The 25,792-nt window shown below is 44.0% G+C and overlaps 1 protein-coding gene across 5 annotated transcripts in view; it reads left to right on the top strand.

Annotated features, from left to right (window-relative positions):
• The window catches only part of LOC125457882 (plastin-1-like), a 160,740-nt gene that overhangs the window by 66,910 nt on the left and 68,038 nt on the right, over nucleotides 1-25,792 (top strand). For 4 of the 5 annotated variants that reach the window (XM_048542612.2, XM_048542616.2, XM_048542613.2 and 1 more), the window contains exons 2-4: nucleotides 11,064-11,172; nucleotides 13,219-13,382; nucleotides 20,107-20,236. In XM_048542612.2, coding sequence (XP_048398569.1) covers nucleotides 11,103-11,172; nucleotides 13,219-13,382; nucleotides 20,107-20,236 — 364 coding nt within the window. In that variant the 5' untranslated portion in view covers nucleotides 11,064-11,102. Of the gene's footprint in view, nucleotides 1-10,806; nucleotides 10,928-11,063; nucleotides 11,173-13,218; nucleotides 13,383-20,106; nucleotides 20,237-25,792 lie in introns of those variants that run through there. The other variant, XM_048542614.2, reaches the window with a different exon arrangement.

Below are 25,792 nucleotides of genomic sequence, written 5' to 3'. Positions count from 1 at the left end.
GAGAGGCAAGGACTGATTAGGGATAGTCGTGGTTTTGTGTGATGGAATTGTGACTCAAACTTGATTGAGCTTTTTGAGGAAGTAACCAAAAAGGTTGACGGCAGAACGGTAGGCGGTGTTTACATTGGACTTTGCTAAAGCTTTTGACAAGATTCCGCATGGTAGACTAATTAGTAAAGTTATATCACATAGGAGACAGAGGGTTATTTTTCAGACCAGAGGGCTGTGACCTGCAGTGTTCCACAGGGATCAGTTCTGGGTCCACTTTTTTTGTTTATCATGTACATAAATTATATGGATGAGAATTTAGGAGGTAAGTTCGCAGATGACGCCAAGATTGGTGGTTTGGTGGAGAAGGTTATCTAAGCATACAAAGGAATCTTGATCAATTGGGTCCATGGGCTGGAGAGTGGCAGATGGAGTTTAATTTGGATAAGTGAGAAATGTTTGTTTCAAAATGCAACAAAGGCAAGCATTATACAGTTAATGGTCGAGCCTTGGTTAGTACTGTACAATAGAGGGTCCTTGGGGTTCAGGTACATAATTTTTTGAAAATTGTCTCCCAGGCAGATAGGATGGTTAAGAAGGCATTTAGTACGCGTACCTTCATTGCTCAGACCTTTGAGTGTGGGAGTTGGGATGTCATATTGAGATTGCACAAGACATTAGTGAGGCCTCTTCTGGAGAACTGTGTCCACTTCTGGTCACCCTGTTATGGAAAGGATATTAATACAGTAGGGAGGGTTCTGAAAAGATTTACCAGCACGTTGCTGGGATTGGAGGATTTGAGTTATAAGGAAAGGCTGGATAGGCTGGGACTTCTATCACTGGAGTGTCGGAGATTGAGGGGTGACCTTATGGAGGTTTAGAAATTCAAGAGGGGTATTGATGAGGTGAATGGCAGGTGCCATTTCTCTATGGTTAGGGATTTCAAGACTGGGGAGCACATTTTTAAGGTGTGGAGAGTGGTTCGTACATGGAATGAACTTTCGGAGGAAGTGGTGGATGTGGGTGCAGTTATAATGTTTGAAAGATTAAGATTAGTTCATGACTAGGAAAGTTTTGGAGGGCTTGGAGCAGGCAGGTAGGACTAGTTTAAATTGGGGTTATGGTCGGCATGGCCTGGTTGGACTGAAGGGTCTGTTCCCATGCTGTGTGACTCCGACCCTACCCCGTGTACAATTCAGTCCTGCTCCTCTCCTAACCCTGTGTAAGATGTATTCTTGAGGTATGCCAGTCGTTGCTTCGGAAGTTTATAATCAATTGATCTCTGCTTTCAAGCAGTAACCATTTGGGATTTTGTATTCCCTCCCTCCACACAACTGCATAAATTTTCACCATTTAAATATGAAGAGAATTTGATGATTTTGTGTAGCATTAGTAATATACAGATGTGCAAATACACCTGGCACGTGTCTCACATTTTCCACTGCATATCCATGAAATAAACGCTGGGTTCGTGCACACAGGGAACTTCTGCCTTGCCCGCTCAGTGGGCTCGGAAAATTCAGGATATTTTTGAGGCGATATTAACAAAAAGTGCCTAAATATAACAAATATTTATGGATGCTGAAGACCTGAAAACACAAAATGCTGGAGAAACTCAACAGGTCTGGCAGTACCTGTGGAGAGAAAGCAGAGTTTATATTTTGAGTCTGGTGACCCTTCTCGGAACTGACAGTAGCTCAGAAAAGTGGCATATATGCTAGTGACTGGGGATGTGGGAGAGAAAGGAGTGAGGGCACAGCTGAAGACTGAAAACCAAAGAAGTGCAGAGGCTGGAAATCAGAAACAAAATCAGAAATTGCTGGAAAATCTCAGTAGTTCTCTGAAGAAGGACCCAAAACACAGACCCTGCTTTCTCTCCACAGATACTGCCAAACAAAACTTGCTGGAAAATCTCAGTAGGTTTGGCAGTATCTGTGGAGAGAAAGCAGGGTCTGTGTTTTGGGTCCTTCTTCAGAGAACTACTGAGATTTTCCAGCAAGTTTTGTTTTTGTAGGTGGAGACTGAGCCTGGAAAGATAGAAAGTTGGTCAGGCAGACAAAGGGATGCGTGATAGTTAGCTGGGGCGGGGGGGGGAAATAACCTGATAATAGGGACCATTAGTAGGTGAGAATGGGTTGGCAGTGCAGAAAGCAGCCCACGTCATCCCAGGGCCTGGGCTATGGAAGTGAGTGAAGGTGGTGTTCGGGCCTTATTAGTGAATTCAATCTAGAGTCCTAAAGGCTCATCAAGCGGAAAATCGGACGCTGTTCTTCCTGAGTGAAGTGGCAGGCAAGAGGAAACATTTAACATTTTTGTGATTGCGCATAATGATTCCCAGGTGAAGTCGGTGGGGTGCCATGTATTTGTGATGGACTCGGTGTTGGCATATTGTTCACATCTCATGCTTTTAAGACATCTTGTTGCCATCACGACATGCAATGCTTCAGGGATAAGAGATTTCCAGCTGACTGTTTATTCAGTCAGTGAGCCTGTTTGCAAGCAGCTAGCCATTCTGCTGGTCAGTCAGCCATTCGACCATGTAAAATAACAGTCTGAGTAAACGTATGATCCAGACTGAATGTCAGGTGTATGATCAAGGGTTTACAGATGACATTGAAATTGGTAGGGTGGAAGATATTGGGAGATGACCCCTGCAGTTTATTGCTATCAGTAGGTTGCTTAGGTGGATAGAGCAGTGGTAGTTGGAATTCAGCATGGAAATGTGAGAGATCATGTACTTGGAGCAAGGTAACAAGTCAAGGGATTAAACTATGGACCCTGGACAGTACTTAAGATCAGAGGGACCTGGACATACAGGTCCACAGCTCTCCTAAATGAGCCACCGTATATCCTTTTTTTGTTTATTAATTCATGGGCTGAAGGCATTGCTGGCTAGGCAGCATTTATTGCCCATCCCTAATTGCCCAGAGGGCAGTTCAGAGTCAACCACATTGCTGTGGGTCTGGAGTCGCATGTAGGCCAGACCAGGTAAGGATGGCAGATTTCCTTCCCTAAAGGACATTAGTGAATCAGATGGGTTTTCCCCCTAAAAATCAACAATCAACAATGGATTCATGGCCAACATTAGATTTTTAATTCCAGACATTTATTGAATTCAAATTCCACCATCCGCTGTGGTGGGGTTCGAACCCAGGTCCCCAGAACATTGCCTGAATCTCTGGATTAACAGTCTAGCGACAGTACCACTAGACCATCATCACCCCCTTTAGATAGCTAAGCTGATTAAGAAAGCATGTGGCATACTTGTCTTTCACAGATGAGACATAGAATATAAGAACTAGGAACTGTAAAAAACACTGGTTGGACCGTAACTGGAGTATTGGGAAGTCAGAAGCCACAGGACACCAAGTTTTATAGTGCAACAAGTTGTATTAGCCCAACAGGCTGGAGTATTGAGATGTTCTGGTCACCACATCATAGGAACGATCTTTAATTGACCTGTGGGACACGGTGTAGCTGGCTGGTCCAGTATTTCTTGCCCATCCCCAGTTGTCCCTTGAGGAGGTGGTGAGCTGCTTTATCAGTCACTGCAGTCCACCTGCTGTGGGTTGACTCACGGTGCTATTTGGGAGAGAATTCCAGGATTTTGACCCAACGACTTTGGACGAGTGGCAAGCCTGGATGGTGAGTGGCCTGGAGGGGGATTTGGAGGTGGTAGAATTCCCATATATCTGCTACCCTTGTCCTTCTAGATGGAAGTGGTCATGGATTTGGAAGCAACTGTCTAAGGAGTCTAAGTGAATGCCCTTGGTGACTATCTTGTAGGTAGTACACACTGCTGGTACTGAGTGTTCGATGTGATTACACTCTAGTGTAGAGGAGAGTTACTAGGATGTTGCCTGGCCTGGAGGGTCTGAGCTAAGAGGAAAAATTGGATAAGCTGGAGTCTTTTTTCCCTTGGAGCATTGAAAGGTTGATAAAAGTGTATAAGATTGAGGGGCACGAGTCAGAAAGTATTTCTTCCACTAATAGAAGGCCCAATAACCCAGGGCCACAGATTTAATTAATACAGAAGGTAAAAGGTGAAGAGGATTGTTGAGAATTTTTTTATCACTGAGGGTGGTTGGAGTTTGGAGTTCACTGCTTGAAAGGGTGGTTGAGTTAACGTTTGAGATATATTTAGATATTCACTTGGATTGTCATAGCTTCCAAGAACATGGACCAAGTGCTGGAAAATGGGATTATTAGTCAGATCTTTGTTGATCAGCAAAAAGACAATTGTCTGAATAGTCTTTCTCTGTGCTGTCTGAGTAAGTCTGAGATGTCACTTCAGTAAATATAGCTAATAAACTTTCAGATGGCTGTCTCAATAAAAAAAAACAGTTCTCTGTATGGGCTAATGATGTACAGTTACAACATTTTAAAAGACGTTTGTACAGGTACATGGTTAGGGGTGTTTTGCAGGGCTATAGACCAAAAACACAGGTAAATGGGACTAGAGCAGTTTGGGAAAGCATTGTACGGAAGGAGATGGTCTCGTGGCATTGTTGCTGGACTGTTAACCCAGAGGCCCAGATAACATTCTGGGGACCTGGGTTTGAATCCCAGCACGGCAGGTGATGGAACTTGAATTTAATAAATATCTGGAATTGAGTGTAATGAAGACCATGAATCCATTGTTGATTGTCAGAAAATCCCATCTGGTTCACTAATGGCCTTTAGGGAAGGAAACTAGAGAATAGGTGCAGGAGTAGGCCATTCAGCCCTTCGAGCCAGCACCACCATTCATTATGATCATGGCTGATCATCTGCAATCAGTATCCTGTTCCTGCCTTATCCCCATAACCCTTGATTCCACTATCTTTAAGAGCTCTATCCATCTCTTTCTTGGAAGTATCCAGAGACTTGGCCTCCACTGCCTTCTGGGGCAGAGCATTCCATATATCCACCACTCTCTGGGTGAAGAAGTTTTTCCTCAAGTCTGTTCTAAATGGCCTACGCTTTATTTTTAAACTGTGTCCTCTGGATCTGGACTCACCCATCAGCGGAAACATGCTTCCTGCCTCCAGAGTGTCCAATCCCTTAATAATCTTATACATCTCAATCAGATCCCCTCTCATCCTTCTAAACTCGAGCGTATACAAGCCCAGTTGCTCCAATCTTTCAACATATGACAGTCCCGCCATTCTGGGAATTGACCTTGTGAAACTACGCTGCACTCCCTCAATAGCAAGAACTTCCTTCCTCAAATTTGGAGACCAAAACTGCACACCATACTCCAGGTGCGGTCTCACCAGGGCCCTGTACAGCTGCAGAAGGACCTCTTTGCTCCTATACTCAATTCCTCTTGTGATGAAGGCCAGCATACCATTAGCTTTCTTCACTACTTGCTGTACCTGCATGCTTGCTTTCATTGATGGGACTGATGTACAAGAACACCCAGATCTCGTTGTACTTCCCCTTTAACTAACTAAAAAAAAATTGAATTCATCGCTCATTTATTGAGGACATTGTTGCCAAGTTTGCAGATGACACAGGACAGTGCTGTCCTCCCTCTTGGTCATAACTACCTCTGCCTGACCAGCAGATCCATCCTGACCATAACACCACTGTTCATGACTGCCCCACCCCAACCCTGCCTCCACTACAGAACTGCCTCACTGCATCTTTCGAGTGCCTCCCTTTGTTGTTTTTGTTCAATTAAGACATCTTGGTACTTTTGCTATACCATGGAGAGTATATTAGTCTTTTTGTTAGCAGACAGTGGGTCTGACAGATTTTTGTAACCTCTTAACTCTGCTTGTGCTGTTTTGGAACATGATATAATACTGTACCTATTGAGGGCTGAAAGCTTGTTAACTGCTGTGTTTGGGTGTAGTGGACGTGATGAATGATATACCCATTAGCATGGAGCCAGGTCCATGAACAGAAAAGAGCTCTAGTGCTACTTAAAGCTGAATTTGTGGTCTTTGTGTCACAGTTTCCATTTGATCAGCGCTTCCTGTATCACTATTTGCTCTATGCTATTACATGAGAAGCGGATGTTCTGATTGTCGTTCCTAATTATATTTACTACTAATCATATAGTTGCCATAATTCAGTGTTACAAGTTCAGAGGGAATTCAGTTCAGTGATTCTGCTGTTGCATTAACACAAACGTCAGGACTTCAGGAGCCAGCCCTTTGGAATTAAGTGACTTGTAAATGGAGAGAATGAGAACCAAGCATTAATTGTAAAAACACAAAATACTCTGGCCATGAGAAAAAAAGTTTTTTTTAATGGGGCTGTCTGAAAATGTTTGAGGACTGCTGCTTTAACATAATACATAATTGCACTGTTGAATGATGTCATGTGAGACGATCTTGCTGTGTTTTCTATTTGCATGTGTTTTGAAGCAATTCAAGGTCAAGTCTTCTCCACTTAAGAACCAAGAACACAACAGAAGCTGCCTAAGCATTATTCTTAACCGAACCAGATTTTGTGGCTTAACTGATAACTTGCATTTCAGCCATTTCCTAATGAACAGTCAGAAGTTCAAATAATTTTACAAAGGAGTGCTTTGGATCATGCAGATTCTGCAAAAAAACCATTTCTCCTATGAAGACAATTGGTCAGTTTCTGTGTCAGCCAAACGTTACGTATGCCAGTATTTTAGATATATGTAAATGTTAGGGGCCCTCCAGTGTGCAGTGGTAGTGTCCCTGCCCCTAGACCAGAAGGCCCTGGTTTAAGATAATAAAATGTGAGGCTGGATGAACACAGCAGGCCAAGCAGCATCTCAGGAGCACAAAAGCTGACGTTTCGGGCCTAGACCCTTCATCAGAGAGGGGGATGGGGTGAGATTTCTGCAATAAATAGGGAGATGGGGGAGGCGGACCGAAGATGGAGAGAAAAGAAGATAGGTGGAGAGAGTATCGGTGGGGAGGTAGGGAGGGGATAGGTCAGTCCAGGGAAGACGGACAGGTCAAGGAGGTGGGATGAGGTTAGTAGGTAGATGGGGGTGCGGCTTGGGGTGGGAGGAAGGGATGGGTGAGAGGAAGAACCGGTTAGGGAGGCAGAGACAGGTTGGACTGGTTTTGGGATGCAGTGGGTGGGGGGGGGGGCGCGGGGAAGAGCTGGGCTGTTTGTGTGGTGCAGTGGGGGGAGGGGACGAACTGGGCTGGTTTAGGGATGCAGTAGGGGAAGGGGAGATTTTGAAACTGGTGAAGTCCACATTGATACCATTAGGCTGCATGGTTCCCAGGCGGAATATGAGTTGCTGTTCCTGCAACCTTCGGGTGGCATCATTGTGGCAGTGCAGGAGGCCCATGATGGACCTGTCATCTAGAGAATGGGAGGGGGAGTGGAAATGGTTTGCGACTGGGAGGTGCAGTTGTTTGTTGCGAACTGAGCGGAGGTGTTCTGCAAAGCGGTCTCCAAGCCTCCGCTTGGTTTCCCCAATGTAGAGTAAGCCGCGCCGGGTACAGTGGATGCAGTATACCACATTGGCAGATGTGCAGGTGAACCTCTGCTTAATGTGGAATGTCATCTTGGGGCCTGGGATAGGGGTGAGGGAGGAGGTGTGGGGGCAAGTGTAGCATTTCCTGCGGTTGCAGGGGAAGGTGCCGGGTGTGGTGGGGTTGGAGGGCAGTGTGGAGCGAACAAGGGAGTCACGGAGAGAGTGGTCTCTCCGGAAAGCAGACAGGGGAGGGGATGGAAAAATGTCTTGGGTGGTGGGGTCGGTTTGTAGATGGCGAAAGTGTCGGAGGATGATGCGTTGTATCCGGAGGTTGGTTGGGTGGTGTGTGAGAACGAGGGGTATCCTCTTAGGGCGGTTGTGGCGGGGCGGGGTGTGAGGATGTGTTGCGGGAAATACGGGAGACGCGGTCAAGGGCGTTCTCGATCACTGGGGGGGGGGGAAGTTGCGGTCCTTAAAGAACTTGGACATCTGGGATGTGCGGGAGTGGAATGTCTTATCGTGGGAGCAGATGCGGCGGAGGCGGAGGAATTGGGAATAGGGGATGGAATTTTTGCAGGAGGGTGGGTGGGAGGAGGTGTATTCTAGGTAGCTGTGGGAGTCGGTGGGCTTGAAATGGACATCAGTTACAAGCTGGTTGCCTGAGATGGAGACTGAGAGGTCCAGGAAGGTGAGGGATGTGCTGGAGATGGCCCAGGTGAACTGAAGGTTGGGGTGGAAGGTGTTGAAGTGGATGAACTGTTCGAGCTCCTCTGGGGAGCAAGAGGCGGCGCCAATACAGTCATCAAGGTACCGGAGGAAGAGGTGGGGTTTGGGGCCTGTGTAGGTGCAGGCCCTGGTTTAAGCCCCATTTTCTCCAGAGTGTGTAATCATGTCTCTGAACAGTTTGATGTGAAAAATAGGTTAATGTCAAAAGATTGAGAATGTTAATTATTTATGAATGTGTTGAATTTGTAACTTGAAAAGAGTCATTCTCCCAAACAAGGTTCCTGGGGCTTCTGCAGCGCAGCCCCATCCTTCTCGGGAAGGTTAAGCCACTGTATCTACATGCCTGTGGCCCTCTTTGCTTGGTAGAATCACAAGTGCAAGTTGAATACAGCCGCCATGAAAATGTAGCATTGATGCACATCAGTGAGGACTTTCAATCCTTTTGAATTGTTTGAGGCTGAGGTCAATGAAACGGTCTAGGCCTGATAATTTTCTGGCTAACAGGCCAGCCATTGTTTGGAGAGGCAGAATGAGCTGCTCAGGCTCCTCACTGGAATCAGAAATAGGCCTTTGAAATGGTTTTGCTGAAACTGAGTGTTTCCTCTTTGTTTAATGTCTTTTTATTAATTCATGGGATGTGGGCACTTTTTTATTTTTGTTGCTCGTCTCTATTTTTCTGGTGCTGTCTTCTTGAACACCGATACTGTTGTTAGTAGAGAGTTCCTGGATTCTGACCCAGTGACAGTGAAGGAATGACCATATATTTGTCACTCCAGGATGAAGGGAAATTGCAGATCATGGTGTTCCCATGTATTTGCCGTCCTTGTCCTTCTATTTGGCAGTTTGTGTCTTTGGAAGGTGCTGTCAGATGAGTCTTTGAGTTTGTGAAGTGCATCTTGTGATACACAGTGCCACCACTGTTAGTGGTGATGGGAGGGTATGTTTAAGGTATTAGATGTGGCCTCAGTTAAGTGAATTGCTTTGTTTTGCGTGGTGTCAAGCTTCCCGAGTGTTGGAGCTGCACTTATCCAGGCAAGTGGTGTTATTCAGTTGCCATTCCTGACTTGTGATTTGTAGATGGTGAACAGGTCTTGTTAAGTCAGTAGGTGTGTTATTTGTTGCAGCTCTGACCTGCTGTTGAGGCCCCTGTATTTATGTATCTGGTGCAGTCGAGTTTCTGGCCAGTGGTAACCCCAGGATGTGATAATGGAGGATGATCTATAGTGATGCCATTGAATGTCAAGGGACAGTGGTTGGATTCTCACTTGTTAGAGATGATCATTGTCAGATACTTGTATGCCACAAATATTACTTGACATTCATCAGCCCGAACATTGTCCAGGTCTTGTGCATTTTGGGCATAGGCTACTGCAGTGTCTGAGGAGTTGGGAATGGCATTGAACATTGTGCAATCATTAGTGAACATCCCCACTTCTGTCCTTATGATGGAGGGAAGGTCATTGATGAAGCAGCTGAAGAGGGTTGGGCCTAGGATGCTCCTGCAGAGATGCCCTGGAGTAGGGAGGACTGACCTGTAACACAAACGACTATTTTTCATGTGCCGGGTATGACTTCAGCAGTGGAGAGTCTCCCCCGATTCCTGTTGACTCCACGTTTACTAGGACTGCCTGATGCCAGACTGCATCAAATGCTGCTTAGATGTCAAGGGCTGTCACTCTCCCCTCTGTTCTCTTTTTCTCTTATGTGTGCATGTTTGGTGCAGGCTTTCATTGAGGTCTGAGGTTGAAGTGGCCTGGGTGAACCCCAGCCTATCACCAGTGAGCAGGTGCTGTTGATGACATCTTCCATCAGTTGTCTGTTGACAGAGAGTAGGCTGATAGGATGGTAATTGGCTGTGTTAGATTTGTTGAGTCATGTCTCACAGTTAATTTCTCAGTGTACCTTTAAGAGACATGCTCGTGGTATCACTATGTTATAGAATATAAGCTGAGTATATAAAGGTCTGAGTCCAGCTTAACTCTGGTTACTGGAAGCTACTTTTCATAACTGGCTAAATAATAGCCCAACCCAGTGTGCCAGTGATGGTAATATTTGTATTTGTTATTGGATTAATGTAAGCATCTGTTGGATCTTTCAATGCTACATAACACAAGAAACCAAGACATGGGTATGAGGGATAATGTAAATATCAGGTAAAGATACTCTGTTGGAGGCAAGACACATATCAGGATTTACTCGTATTTGAGGACCGACCGCATGGGCAGTGTTCCACCTGTGTTGGCTAAATGCCAGTGTTATGACCGTTCTGGAACAACTTGGCTAGGGGCATGGCTAGTTCTGCAACTTAAGTCTTCACAACTTCTGGCAGAATGTAGTCAGATTCCACAATCGTGGACATTGTCACACAGATCTAGCAGGTGCTTTATTAATCTTTGGTGCTGATCGTCTCTACTTTCAATCATGTCTCAAAGTAACAGGTTAATTTGAAGGCTAACAGTACTTTCGCCGTATCTAAAGTCATAGTTAAACCTCATTAAATTTTTGCCATTTCCTTGTAGCATGTTCAGCTTTGTATGAAATATATTAAAAGTGCGTGGAGAATGTTAATGTGCCCATATTAGGCCATCAGATCCCCCACGTGGTGAGATAAGGAAGAGGTGAAACACATTTAGGGAGGGACACAAGTATGCTTTTCATGTACATATTACAAAGAAAGGCATTACACTATAGTATTAGGATGTTTGACAGTGTCCTCCAACTTCTAGCAAAAATTGGAGAAATCTAGTCGTTTTGAAACAGTAAATATTCTTGTGGTTGTGAAAGGGTCAACTATCACTTAATACCTAGTCATGAGTAAGAGTCTTACTTTAATGATAAGATTTTAAACAAACAGACACTCCTTTTGAGGACAGTTTGTTCTGTTGTGCATTTCATTTTTGCCATTGCTGAAGAACTAAAGGCATTTCATTGGATCCTGTGTTCAAATCAGGTCTGAAATCATAAAGAAAACCATTGACTTTCGTTAAAGATGGACAACCACACAACTCATATTTCCCGGGAAGATCTGGAGGAAATGAAAGAAGCCTTCAACAAAATAGGTATGGTTTCTGATTTCTGCCGGTGATGAGACTGACGCTATGTCCTCGCTCACTACATTTTGGTGAAAGAAAAGCCGTTTGTGCCTGTGCTACTGTAATTAACTTCTCAACTGCTTGAACAAAAATACTCTGAATCAACATTTCATTACCGGCACATGATTTGAAAGATCAGAAGAAAACCTTCTGTTGTAGTCAGTGAGAAAGCTGAGGGGCAGGATTTGTGACTGATAAGGTGCATGGGAGTTTGTGCTTTTGGACACTGGACAGCTTGTTGCTTAACCAGATTTTCCTGCCCTCAAGAAGACATGTTGAGAAGACTGAGCTGAGGGGTGGGGGGGTGGTGGTCAGGTGGGGAGAATGGTGACGAGGCGTAACTGACTAGTTATAATTTTTCTAAAACCAATTCCACAGAACAGAAGCTGACTGGAATTTTCCAGTTCACCTACAGATGGCCTTGGCTTCACCAACACAGCACTGCCTGCAGGTAGCCTCCACAATGGGGCTCAGACCCACCCTGATCTCGAACTATTTGGTCATAGTTGCATCGTGCACTGTGCACTGGTGGTCTAACAGGCATGCCCATATCAGTTCAGCCCAGAAGGAAAAATGGTGAAGAGACACCCTGGTCTGATTTCTCTGAAGATTGATCTTTGGACTTGAAATATGAACTCGACTTTCTCTCAACAGATGCTGCCAAACCTGCCAAGTTTCTCCAGAAATTTTTGTTTTTGGTTTGATTTGCCTTGCCTAGTTCAAAATGGAAATCGGAGAAATCCACAGCACAGAAAAACCCTTCAGCCCATTGCTTCTGCACTAGTCAAAGACAACCACCTAACAAGTCCGATCTCTTTCCAGCATTTGATTCATTGCTTTGGCATCGCAAGTACACATCTAAATACCTCTTCAATGTTAGGAGTTGTTCTGCTTGTGCCATTCTTACAGGCAGTGAATTTGAGATTCCCATCATCCTTTGGGTGAAAAAGATGTTCCCTTCTGCCCCTTAGCTTAATTCCTTACCTTGGTCATTGATCTTTCCTTCTAGAGGAAAAGTTCTATCCTGTCTACTCTATCTAAGATCCTTGTAATTTTATCCGTCTCAATCATTTTCACTGTCAATCTTCTCTGCTCTAAGGAAAACAATGCCAGTCTGTCCAATCTCTCATTGAAACTGAAACTCTCCAGTCCAGGCAACATCCTGGTAAATCTCCTCTGTACCCTCTCCAATCACATCCCTCCTATAATGTGGATTTCAGAACTTCACACAGCATTCTGGCTTTTGCCTAGCCAAAGTTTTATATACGGTTCCAGCATCACATCCCTGCTCTCAACTCTGTCTCGACTAGTAGAGGCAAGTATCCCAAATGCCGCTTTAACCACTTTATCCACCTCTCCTGATACCTTCAGGGCCAGTACACATTTACACTAATCCTTCTGATCCTCAGCACTTCCCAGGGTCTTGCCATTCATTAGGGCAGGGTTGGGATATCATAGTGATGACACAGACATGGCTCAGGGATGAACAGGCTGCTCAATGTTCCAGGATATGGATGCTATAGGAAGGACAGAGAGAGAGGTAAGAGAGGAGAGAGAGTGGCACTTTTTGGTCAAGGATGATTCTATGGCTGTTATGGACCAGACATAACCCCCTCAAAATATATTCAGAAGATAGTCTAGACCCTAACTATTTCTTATTTTAAAGGTAAGTGGAGGGCGTTGTGTCTGGATACAACTTGATTGGTCAAACGGCTGGATTTGAAGCAAAACACACTTTATTCATACGCTACGGTTAAAATACAACACAAGAAAAAATTGGTGAACTTAACAGAATAATAGATGGTTTAATGGTTAAACAATAACTATTCCGATATAGTAACATGCCATAAACACACCCTTGGCAAAAAGCAAGTTCAGAAAAATAGATTCTAAGGTGTGTGTGCGTGCGTGTGCGTCAGTCAAACACTTGATCACTGGATGAATATTGTGTGTACAACATTATTGGCTGTTGTGATGCAGACTGCATAAACCTGAGGATTTTCTTTTCAAAAGACCTTGACAATTCTGGCTACGTCAGTGATTACGAGCTCCAAGATCTCTTTAAAGAGGCAAACCTTCCTCTACCTGGGTACAAGGTGCGTGAAATCGTGGAACAAATCCTTAATGTGGGAGACCACAACAGGGATGGAAAGATCAGTTTTGAAGAATTTGTCTCGGTGAGTGAATTTTGCATTTGTCTTCTACCTTGTACAGATCTCTGTTTTTGTTCATTATTCTTGTTGTACATTTCCAAAGCTGTACTGGTTTCTATGCAACTCCCAATTGTACTGCTGGAGCAACTGACGAAGAGCTACATTTGTACTTTAAACTAAGTGAAATGGCCCCTGTGCATTATTGATTACTACTTCTACTTTAGATTCTTCTGGGTGAAAAGTTAGTTAAACTGCATCTTGATCTGATATCCTCTTAAGTTATGCTTCTCTTCTCTTGTTGTCATCTCTAAATTCTACTGATTGCATTGGGTTTAAGTTTAAGTTTGAATTTGATTCTTTTAGGCTCCCTGTTTACTTTGTTCTACAGGCTGGCTCACAGGAGAGATTTCAGGAATGCTCTTTAATTTTTCCTTTACCTTGTATCATGCCATGTTCCAACTACAAAGCTTCCCAACTGCTGAACAGTTTCTACAGCATAGCTGTACCTGAGCTGGCTCCTTTTCACCTTGCCAATTGGCCTTGAGGAAAGACTGAGGACTGAGTAAAGGTTACTTAAAGAAAGCAGTTGCTTTTGCAAGTGGAAGAGACCATCAGCGAGTAGAATCTGAGAAAAGGAATGAAACTGTTGACTTCAGCCCTTGCAGTCCAACTGGTGTTGTCACATCTAGAGCACCATTAGGAAGGGATTCCATGACTTTTATCTAGTGCCTGGGAATGATTAACGCCTTATAGTTCCATGTGAGGATGTTGCTTGGTTTGGAGGTGATGGTGGTGGAAGTGTAGTTTTGGTTCAACCATGTTATTGAAAAAAAGACAAATGGCCTGGTCTGACTACTGTGACTCCGCCTTTACGTTACCGTCAGGGCAGTTGTTATAAAGTGGGGATTGACCCCCCACCACCCTCTCTGAAAACCAGAACTGAAACACCCAAAAGAGGAGCACCTTGCCCTATAATCTGTAAAAGGAGTGTGAAAAGTGGTGTAACCTGCCTTTCAGCAACTTCTAGTGGTTAAATAAAACAAATCCCTGATACTCACTTTACAATCAACAAGTAACAATTTATTTATCTAACTCTTACATTGAACAAATTAACTGAACTATTAACAAACTGAATAAACCCCTTCTAACTATTGATTACTCCTGAATAAAACAAGATTCTAACGGTATGCTGTTCCAATAAATGAAAGTACCACATAGAAAACTTAAAAATAAAAAGTAGAATTTAGTCTCGGAATTACAGCCAGGTTAAGTGTCTTCTGGAATGTTTTTGTGCCTTCTCCATCCATTTTTCCAATTGTGCCATGGGTACCTTTATTCTTTAGATGATGTTTTCTCCAAGAGCTGAGAGCTGTTATTGCGAGCAGATGACAGTTAGCTGTCCTGTTTTCCCAACTTCCCCCTTCTTTTATACCCTTGATGACACGCCAATTTCTTATAATAGGATAGTCCTGTCTGTCAAAACCATCCGATTTCAATTTAATTGGTTTCTGCTGTGGTAAGTGCCTGGTTCAAACTGATGGTAATGTTCAAAAACTTGTTGTATTGGTACAGATGCTGTTTTTGGCTTACCAACTATATAGCCTTTTGATACAGATGCTTCAATTTGGGTGCTCTTTGTGTACTTGCAAACTTTCAATCTGCTGCTCAAGACATCCCTTTTTAAGTCTCTCTAATCTTTGTGCTTTTTCTGTCTAGGCAATGCATCATGCTCCCTCCCCTACCCCCCAGCATTTTATAAACTCCAAATTCTAACATCCTGGCTCCCAATCCACAAATAATCTACCCAACTTTACAACAGCAATTCACAAGAAATACCAATGTAAAGGGAAAACAGTAACATGTCCTTCTAGCTGTTTATAACAAAGTCCCGAACTATCCCATGCTTGCAAATCTCAAAACACACTGTTTGACAGTTGATATGATTCTGCAGTTTGACAACATTTGCTCAATCATACCAAGTCTTTGAAGAATTACATGATCAATTTAGGATTGTCCACTGGACTAGCAATGTGCCACACTTACTCATATTGGAAATTGCATGTGTTGTTATAGAGGACCGAGAACTTTGCAGAGAGATAGAAAATGTATAAATTCTGTGCCTGTTCAAACTCAACAAAATAGCTGACAGCCAGTGCGTAGTTCTTTCAGTCAGTTAAGCTTCCCTGCTTAAAATGTAATGCTTATCAGATAACTGTCATTCATCATTAACTGGTGCATTCACCATGGTAGTGCCATCACCAATCAGTGTCCACTTCCTAACTGGCCAGTACCCTTCTCCCATGTGATATGAGAGTTGTTTTCCTTGTGCATTGGTACTCTTGCAAACTGCCCTGATGAATGCAGGATTAGAAGCTTTGACATAATCTCTCTCTTTTTTTAACGTAATGCTCAAGTTTTGAACAACTGAAAGAAAACCAAGCCACATCATTGACCAAATATTCAAGGAGCTTTAACCTGTTTATAACTTCTGAGATACAATGAGTATTTGTGCTAAAATACTTGAGTACATGTGCAACTTCCAGAACTGAAGCTCCTCCCATTTAAAAACCAAAAGAACTGCGGATGCTGTGAATCAGGAACAAAAACAAAGTTGCTGAAGAAGCTCAGCAGGTCTGGCGCATCAGTGGAGGAGAAAAGAGTTAATGTTTTGGGTCTGGTGACCCTTCCTCAGAACACCTGGACAATATGGAGCTCCAAAAGGACATGGTTCTGAGGAAGGGTCACCAGACCCAAAATGCTAACTTTGTTTTCTCCTTCATAGATGCTGCCAGACCTGCTGAGCTTTTCCAGAAACTTTGTTTTTGTTCCTTCCATTTAGCCCAAATGCAATCTGTTTTCTGTATAACAAGGTGTAGAGCTGGATGAACACAGCAGGCTAAGCAGCATCAGAGGAGCAGGAAAGCTGACGTTTTGGGTCTGGACCCTTCTTCAGAAAAAAGGTCAGCTTTCCTCCTCTTCTGTTGCTGCTTGGCCTGTTGTGTTCATCTAGCTTCACACCATGTTATCTCAGATTCTCCAGCATCGGCAGTTTCCACCATCTCTGCTTTCTGTATGACTTCCTTTCAGTTAGTCACAGATAAGCTGGCAAAACAATGAGATTGGTTTCTTATCTATAAACATTTGCTGTTGTGGCACTTTGCAGTAAAATGCAAAGAAAGTTAACAACCCACTCACAAAAGAAATGTTAAGATTAAAAATTGGGACTCTTTCTTCTACTTCCCTTTGATCTTTCGTCCTTTATCTTCAGGAGGGAACAAATATTCTGGTTGGCATACTTGCTCTGAATTATGTAAATAGATTATTGTAGTTAGGACAAAGGGTTAAAATATTTGGTTTCTTACTCTGAGGTACACTTTGTTCCTCCCATATTACATCATGTGTTTTCCATTGTTTACAACGCAATATACTCTTGTTAAATCATTTTAAAAACCTGCAAACTTGAAGTATCAGTCTTCATTGGTCTTAAACGTGCATGTTTTAAGAAATTCAGCTCACTGATCCAGTGTAACATTGCTGTTGATAAATCAAAACATGCAGTGTTTTGAGGAAGCAGGGAAGGGCCAAAAAAGTCTGGCGTACATATTGCTTTGTGATATCTAGAATGTCTTTTGAAGTTAAATTGGAGATGAATTGGTTTCATTATTAATTGTGAAAAGTAATAGCTGGAGTGTGATGGACGTACTGAAAGATTTATGTTTTAATATTTGCAAAGTCATGCTTATAAATCTTCTCCCTGTAACATTTTTCTGTCTATTCTGTTATTGCAATGTCTCATATTTGGTTCACTTACCTTTTGAATCTTCTAAGCTTCATGTAGTTCACAATTTTCCCCCATGTTGGTCATTGTACTATCTTTTAAAACCAGCTGTTTGGTTTGACTGTCCCCTCTTGCTGATTTTTCTTCTCTTTCGAGCGACTAAAGTTCTGAGAGGCTCCTGAGTAATTGATAATGCAGCAATTCCAGCTACTGCCAAAAATGAGATTTTAGATCCTTTAGCTCTTGTCCCTTGGATTGTCTTCATGTTTAAAATAACAAAAGCATCTGCACCTCTTAAGCCAAATAGAGATCATAGCCCAGATCCTGGCTTTTGTGACAATTGGGGAGAATTCTGGTTCTGAAATTAAGTGAATAAGCCACAGTGTTTACTGTAAGTATTAAAAAGGTAATGTTACCATAGTCCTACCGCACCATATGGCTGCTGGAGGTGGTTTAACCTGAGGGTTACCATGCCTCAGGTGAGGGGAGAGGTTGAGAAGGAGAGTCTGTTATGGCAACTTCAGCCGATGTGGGAATTGAACACCTCGCTCTGCATTTGTAAACCAGCCACCAAACCAACTGAGCTAACTCAGCCCCTGACTTTAAATATTACAAGCTCCTCAGGACTATTGCTCCAAATATTGGAGTGGCGCAGTGGCTCAGTGGTTAGCACTGCAGCCTCACAGCACCAGGGACCCGGGTTTGATTCCAGCCGCGGGCGACTGTCTGTGTGGAGTTTGCAAATCCTCCCCGTCTCTGCGTGGGTTTCCTCAGAGTGCTCCGGTTTCCTCCCACAGTCCAAAGATGTGCAAGCGAGGGTGGATTGGCCATGCTAAATTGCCTGTAGTATCCAGGGATGTGCAGGTTACAGGAGAAGGGTCCGGGTGGGATGCTCTAAGGTGCGCTGTGGGCTTGTAGGGCTGAAGGGCCTGTTTCCACACTGTAGGGATTCTTTGATGTTCTCGATGTGCTGTCCTCCCCTATTCCTGTGTTGCTGCTCCCATTGCCTGTAGCTTGTTAACTGCTGTTCAATGTGACACAGATCTTTCTTTTCAGTTATGGCTGTTTCTTTGCTGTGCCTGGTGGTTAGCTGGTTTTGTAGAACAGGGGAGTTCAGTTTTGCCAAAGCACAAAGAAAATCGAGGAGAAATGTCACAGGATGAGGTAGCACTTTCTGTTGGATTGCCAAGAACGAAGGAAACAAATTTTGAAATTACATTAAAATCAAGTTAAAATAGCAAAAGAAAACATTTACTTGTATTGAACATGCTAATCGACCTGCAACATGCTTTGAAGAGCAGCAGAACTGGGAGATGCAGTTTGGAATAGTGTATGTTATCTGGTGAACGTGATCACAAGAAATATATATAGTTGTACCCGGGTTTTGCACTAAGATTGATGGGAACATCAAACTTGTGACACCAAGGCATGACTACCTCTTGACACAGGAAGTAGTGTGACAAATAGGAAGCCAGTGAAGAGTGTACTTCAAGTCAATACTTCTACCATCATGTATGCTAAATGATTATTGCAACTATGCAGCTTTTCCTTGAGTAGATCTCCTACCTGGTTGATGGTCTGCAATTGAAGAGTTGAAAAGAATTCTTTTCATCAAGAGCTTCGATCTCAACAAGGAAGTATCAGATGCAACCACATTCAATCTGCTCTGATAACTCTGCTCACGTTTTGACAAAATGATAAATTCCTTCACAGCTGTTTCAGTAGACAGCATTCTAAATCAGATGACGTAAAATATTCAAAGAAAAAAACAGTTTACCTGATGATTTCAAAGAAATCCAAGGACCTTGATTGGCAGGTTCACAAAAGTAATCAGTCCTTCTCCCATGCTGTGTATTACATTTCATTGAAATGCATCTATTACTTTTTGAGGAATATTGTTTACACTGTAACAGACTAACCATTTCTCACCTTCACTGGTGACTGTAATAAAATGAGAAAGCTTGGAAATACTGTACTATACAGCATCTGTGGAGAGTAAAGCAGAGATAATGCTTCAGGTCAATAAGATTTTCAGAACTGGGAAAAGTTAAGAATGTCATTGATTCTGTTAGTGAAAAGAAATCCAGAACAGAATGAAAGGTCTATGATAGAGTAGAGCACAAAAGAGATGAAGTAACAAAGGTTTGGTGTTATGGGGCCACAGGAGCAATAATGGGACAGTCAGGAAACACAAGATGCCCTTAGAAGGGGTCTAATGATGGCTGCCATCGAAAGCTAAATGAGAGGAAGTAGTTTAAAACTGAGCGAAACCATGTTAAAGAATCAAAATGTACAGAGATTGCAGTCAGGAATTGTTAAATTTCAGGGGAGGCAATGGCCTAGTGGTGTTATCCAGAGACACAGATAATGTTCCGGGAACCCAGGTTAGAATCTCACTACGGCGGATGGTGGAATTTGAAATCACTAAGTCTCTGGAATTAAAGATCTAATGTGAATCCATTGTCGATTTGTCAAGAAAAACCCATCTGGTTCACTAATGTCCTTTAGGGAAGGAAACTGCCATCCTTACCTGGTCTGGCCTGCATGTGACTCCAGACCCACAGCAATGTGGTTGACTTGAAACTGCCCTCTGGACAGTTAGGGATGGGCAATTAATGCTGCCTAGCCAGCGACACCCACATCCCATGAATGAATTAAAAAAGAGTATGGAAGGCTGTAATAGTCAGCTAAGATGATGTACCTCAGTCTTATGCTGAATGTAATTGTGACAGTGCATTAGAAGAGGGACAGGGAGAGGTCAGTACAAGGCCAAGGTGAAGAATATGAAGACAGGAAACAGGAATCATGGGGTCATGCTCGCAGGCTGAATGGCGATGTTCTGTAAAGCAGCCATCTAGTCAGTGTTTGGTCTCCCTGACGTAGAGTGATGTGTCGTGAGCGGTGAATACGGTCTGCAGAATTGAAAGACGACCACACAAATCACTGACATTTTGTTTTGTGATGTTCCAGGTTTTCCAAGAACTCAAAGATAAGGAGATCAGCAAAACATTTAGGAAAGCCATCAACAAAAAAGAGGGAATTTGTGCAATTGGTGGAATGTCTGACCGCTCCAGTGAAGGAACGCAGCATTCTTATGAAGGTACATCCCTTACTTACTTTCTTCACTCTGTTTGCTCCTTGATCAGTTGTCTAGCAGCTCTTGGGAATGGGTTGGATAGCGAGTTCCACCATAGCACATTTAGTTTCATAGAATCCCTAAAGTGTGGAAACAGGCCCATCGGCCCAACAAGTCCACACCGACCGTTGAAGCATCCCACCCAGACCCATCCCCCCGCTATAAGCCACCTAATCTACAGACCCCTGAACACTCTGGGCAATTTTAGCCAATCCACCTAACCTGCATGTCTTTGGCCTGAGGGAGGAAACCAGAGCACCCGGAGAAACCCACGCAGACACTGGGAAAATGTGCAAACTCCACACAGACAGTCCCCCAAGGCTGGAATTGAACCCGGGTCCCTGGCACTGTGAGGCAGCTGTGCTAACCACTGAGCCACCGTGCCACCCCCATAGTTTGTTGAACACTGGATATTGTTTCTTGAGATCCAAGTTCAAATCCAGGTCCAAGTGATTGGGCTCGGCATAATTCAACCTGCAATTCAGGAGAATATTTTTTAACAGAGTAGTGTTAAGAATGTGGATTTTACCAGCCCTGGCCAGAATATCAGGAATAAACTAACCACATCACTACGGCACTCATTGGATCATGAGGTCACGTTTGAAGTTAGGTACCTCCTTAAGTAGCATATAATTGTCTAAACTCATTCAACCATTGCAAATACTCCAGGGTTAATATGTGAGGGGGCATTGTAATTCATTGACTATTTTTGTAGCTTGATATTATCTCTGAAGCATGATTATGGTCGTCCTTGTGACACCTATGTATGGAAATACATTTTTTATTTTTCTGCATTAATATTACCTGTTACTTTAATGGGCACATTGTGTGCTGAATTAGAAAGATCCAAGTCTCTGTAGAAGTCGGTTTGAGATCCATAAATAACCAATGAGCCAATTGTGCTTTCGTTAATCTTCTGGCACTGGCTTTGGGAAACATTTTCTTTGCTGAAACATTGTCCCAGTATTGCTTCAGAATTTAAAGCCAACATTGTTGTGACCTTGCAGAACAGAAGCAGATTTTGACAGATACATTATTAAGGTAAAGCTTGGCTTGCTGTATGTGGTGACGCACAGCTGTCCGACATGGAAGGCACAATTTATATGATACATAAAACAGTTCCCTAAATATTCTGCCAGATTTGATTGATACACTTTTTTATTTGTTAGTCCAGTGGTGACTCTGTGCTTGATCATTTGAGGCCAAAGCTGAATAACAAATTATTTCATCCTTTCTAACTATTACTTGATAATAAAATGTGAGGCTGGATGAACACAGCAGGCCGAACAGCATCTCAGGAGCACAAAAGCTGACGTTTCGGGCCTAGACCCTTCATCAGAGAGGGGGATGGGGGGAGGGAACTGGAATAAATAGGGAGAGAGGGGGAGGCAGACCGAAGATGGAGAGTAAAGAAGATAGGTGGAGAGAGTATAGGTGGGGAGGTAGGGAGGGGATAGGTCAGTCCAGGGAAGACGGACAGGTCAAGGAGGTGGGATGAGGTTAGTAGGTAGCTGGGGGTGCGGCTTGGGGTGGGAGGAAGGGATGGGTGAGAGGAAGAACCGGTTAGGGAGGCAGAGACAGGTTGGACTGGTTTTGGGATGCAGTGGGTGGGGGGGAAGAGCTGGGCTGGTTGTGTGGTGCAGTGGGGGGAGGGGATGAACTGGGCTGGTTTAGGGATGCAGTGGGGGAAGGGGAGATTTTGAAACTGGTGAAGTCCACATTGATACCATATGGCTGCAGGGTTCCCAGGCGGAATATGAGTTGCTGTTCCTGCAACCTTCGGGTGGCATCATTGTGGCAGTGCAGGAGGCCCATGATGGACATGTCATCAAGAGAATGGGAGGGGGAGTGGAAATGGTTTGCGACTGGGAGGTGCAGTTGTTTGTTGCGAACTGAGCGGAGGTGTTCTGCAAAGCGGTCCCCAAGCCTCCGCTTGGTTTCTCCAATGTAGAGGAAGCCGCACCGGGTACAGTGGATGCAGTATACCACATTGGCAGATGTGCAGGTGAACCTCTGCTTAATGTGGAATGTCATCTTGGGGCCTGGGATGGGGGTGAGGGAGGAGGTGTGGGGACAAGTGTAGCATTTCCTGCGGTTGCAGGGGAAGGTGCCGGGTGTGGTGGGGTTGGAGGGCAGTGTGGAGCGAACAAGGGAGTCACGGAGAGAGTGGTCTCTCCGGAAAGCAGACAGGGGAGGGGATGGAAAAATGTCTTGGGTGGTGGGGTCGGATTGTAAATGCCGGAAGTGTCGGAGGATAATGCGTTGTATCCGGAGGTTGGTAGGGTGGTGTGTGAGAACGAGGGGGATCCTCTTGGGGCGGTTGTGGCGGGGGCGGGGTGTGAGGGATGTGTCGCGGGAAATGCGGGAGACGCGGTCAAGGGCGTTCTCAATCACCGTGGGGGGAAGTTGCGGTCCTTAAAGAACTTGGACATCTGGGATGTGCGGGAGTGGAATGTCTTATCGTGGGAGCAGATGCGGCGGAGGCGGAGGAATTGGGAATAGGGGATGGAATTTTTGCAGGAGGGTGGGTGGGAGGAGGTGTATTCTAGGTAGCTGTGGGAGTCGGTGGGCTTGAAATGGACATCAGTTACAAGCTGGTTGCCTGAGATGGAGACTGAGAGGTCCAGGAAGGTGAGGGATGTGCTGGAGATGGCCCAGGTGAACTGAAGGTTGGGGTGGAAGGTGTTGGTGAAGTGGATGAACTGTTCGAGCTCCTCTGGGGAGCAAGAGGCGGCGCCGATACAGTCATCAATGTACCGGAGGAAGAGGTGGGGTTACTTGTTTGGTTTTCTTCTCCTTTTTCTCTCCGTCTCTCTCTTGTTTTTTTCCCCTCACCTACCTCTCTCTCCCTCTCAAATTCAGTCTCTTATACTTTTTTTTTCCTTGGGCTGTCTCTTGCAGGCTCTCTTTCTTTTTCTCTCTTTCTCACATGCACACACTTGCTTTTGTGCTCTTGCTTGCTCTGATCTTCCTCTCGCTCGCTGCCACTCTTGCTTACTTTTTCTCTCTTTTCCCATACAAGCAAGAGAGAACTAGACTGTTCGCCTGACGTCAGTAACAGGGAGAAAAGGAGAAACTATTATCAAGTTTGATTACTGGATATACAGAATGTAATCTGTTTAGACTGTGTCAACATTGATATATGAAGGGGAAGTCATGTTTGACCAGCCTAATGCAGTTTTTTTAGGATTTTACTAGAGCAGAATTATCAGCAACCACCCTCGACATCAAAGCTCATTTAAGGAGACCTAGCAAAACTGGAGTCAGCAGGAATTGGAATAAACTCTCCATGGCTTGGAGACATACTTGATACACAGGAAAATTGTTGTGGTTGTTGGGGGTCAGTCTGTCTTAGCTCCAGGAAATCCCTGCAGGGATTCCTCATAATATTGTCTTGGGCCAGCCATCTTCAGCTGCTTCATCAAAGATCTTCCCTCCATAGTTAAGCCAGAAGTGTGGACGTTTACCAATGACTACACAATGTTCAGCACCATTTGCGACAACTTGGATGCTAAAGCAGTCTGTGTTCAAATACAACAAGATCTGGACTCTGTCCGGGCTTGGGCTGACAAGTGGCAAGTAACATTCATGTCACACAAATGCCAGGCTATGACCATGTCCAATAACAGACAATTTAATGGTCGTCCCATGACATTCAGTGGCTTTGCCAACACTGAATCCCCCACTATCAAGATGCTGGGGGTTGTCATTGATCAGAAACTGAAATGGACTTGCCATATAAACACAGTGGTTACAATAGCAGACTAGGAATAGGGCAGCTTGTAACCCACCTCCTGATTCCCCAAAGCATGTCTTACAAATCTGCCACAAATGAGATTCTGAATTCATATCAACAGTGAGACCTCATATTTCCAACTCGAAACATCTCCTCACTGTCTGCCTCATTCTCAACTGTTGCTGAATTCCTCATCCATTTCTTTTGAAATAATCCAGTCTGGTGGTAACTTTTTTTTTTATCAGCCTCCCATATCCTTCCCATGATAAACTTGAGACCATTCACAATTTGGCATGTCTCGTTCACCCGTCTTTATATCCACTGATCAGCAGTGGCTCCAAGTTAAGCAATATCTTTTGTTTTAATTCTCATCCTTGTTGTCAGGTCTCTTTATGGCCTCACCTCATCCACTTCAACCTTTGCTGCCTTCGAAGGTGTCTACCCTCTTAAATATCCCCAAGGTTATTCATCCCACGATTGATGCCTTTAGCTTTGAAGTTCATTTGCTCACCTCTCCACCTCTCTAACTCTGCTTAGAGACACCCATTAAAGCTCACCTTTCAGATCAAACTTTTCATGTCTGCCCCAGCATTTCCTGACATGCCTAAATTTTAGTTAATAATGACAAAATGCTGTGCCTTGGGACATTGTGCTAAATGAAAGGTGCGAGATAAATGCAAGTTGTTGTTATATTTGATACCGTGAAATGGAAAGTTTATATCCTTGCTGAGGAATTTAGCTTGTCTTACAAGTACCTATTTTAAAACTAATACTTAGAATAAATGAAGGAGAGAAATACTCCTCTCCCTTCCTTCTACAGCTACCCATGAATAGCAGTTGGTGCATGCATCGCTGTTTGCAGATCTTTCCCTGGTGCAGAAAATGTTTTCTCAATACGCCAGGTCTGAGGAAGGGTCACTGGACCCGAAACATTTTAACTCTGATTTCTCTCAAGAGATACTCGCAGACCTGCTGAGCTTTTCCAGCAATTTCTGTTCTTGTTTCTGATTTCCAGCATCCGCAGATATTTCTGTATTTATTTTTCTTTCGCGATACGCTGATTCCTTTTTAGGTGGATTAATACTCATTAGAAGAATCTCAGATGGATTTGAGGCCTCGATGAGTCAGCATGTGTAATGCTGATGCCGCGTGTTATCTTTGATTAACTGACTCTGATTGTGGAGCACACAAAAATTCCTGGACTGAATTATCATCTTAGCCAGCTTGTAGTCATCAATGTTCTGTGCTAATTTATCAAGCTTTTGTGCTTCAGTTTTAGAGGAGTTGCCACACATACCCAGCTTTTTCAGAAGTACTTCTTCTGAAACAGTCCAGGGAACAACCTATTTCTTGCCGTGGACTGACCTATCTCCTCCTTACCTCCCCACCTACACTCACCTTTTACTGGCTCCATCCCTGCCTCTTTGACCTATCTGTCTCCTCTCCACCTATCTGCTTCTTTATCCATCCCCCTCTCCCCCGCCGTCCCCAAATCCTTTCAGAATCCCCTTCCCCTCCCCTATTTCTGAAGCCGAGTCCAGACCTGAAACGTCAGCTTTCCTGCACCTCTGCTGTGCGGCCTGTTGTGTTCGTCCAGCTCCACACCTTGTTATCTCTATTTCTTGTCTCTGTTTACTTGAAAGCAGATCATTTTAACAGAAATGGAGGAAGTTAGCTTTCTTTGTGGCACACTTCTCCCCCCCCCACCCGCCTTCCAAAATATCATAGAGCTCTGTTGGATCTGTCAGTCTTCTGAAGATATTTATGGAAACAGCTTTAGAAAG

The sequence above is a fragment of the Stegostoma tigrinum genome, chromosome 14, assembly GCF_030684315.1.
Source record: "Stegostoma tigrinum isolate sSteTig4 chromosome 14, sSteTig4.hap1, whole genome shotgun sequence".
NCBI lineage: Eukaryota > Metazoa > Chordata > Chondrichthyes > Orectolobiformes > Stegostomatidae > Stegostoma > Stegostoma tigrinum.
Note: the sequence above shows the minus strand (reverse complement) of the source record. Positions and strands in the feature narration are given on the sequence as shown.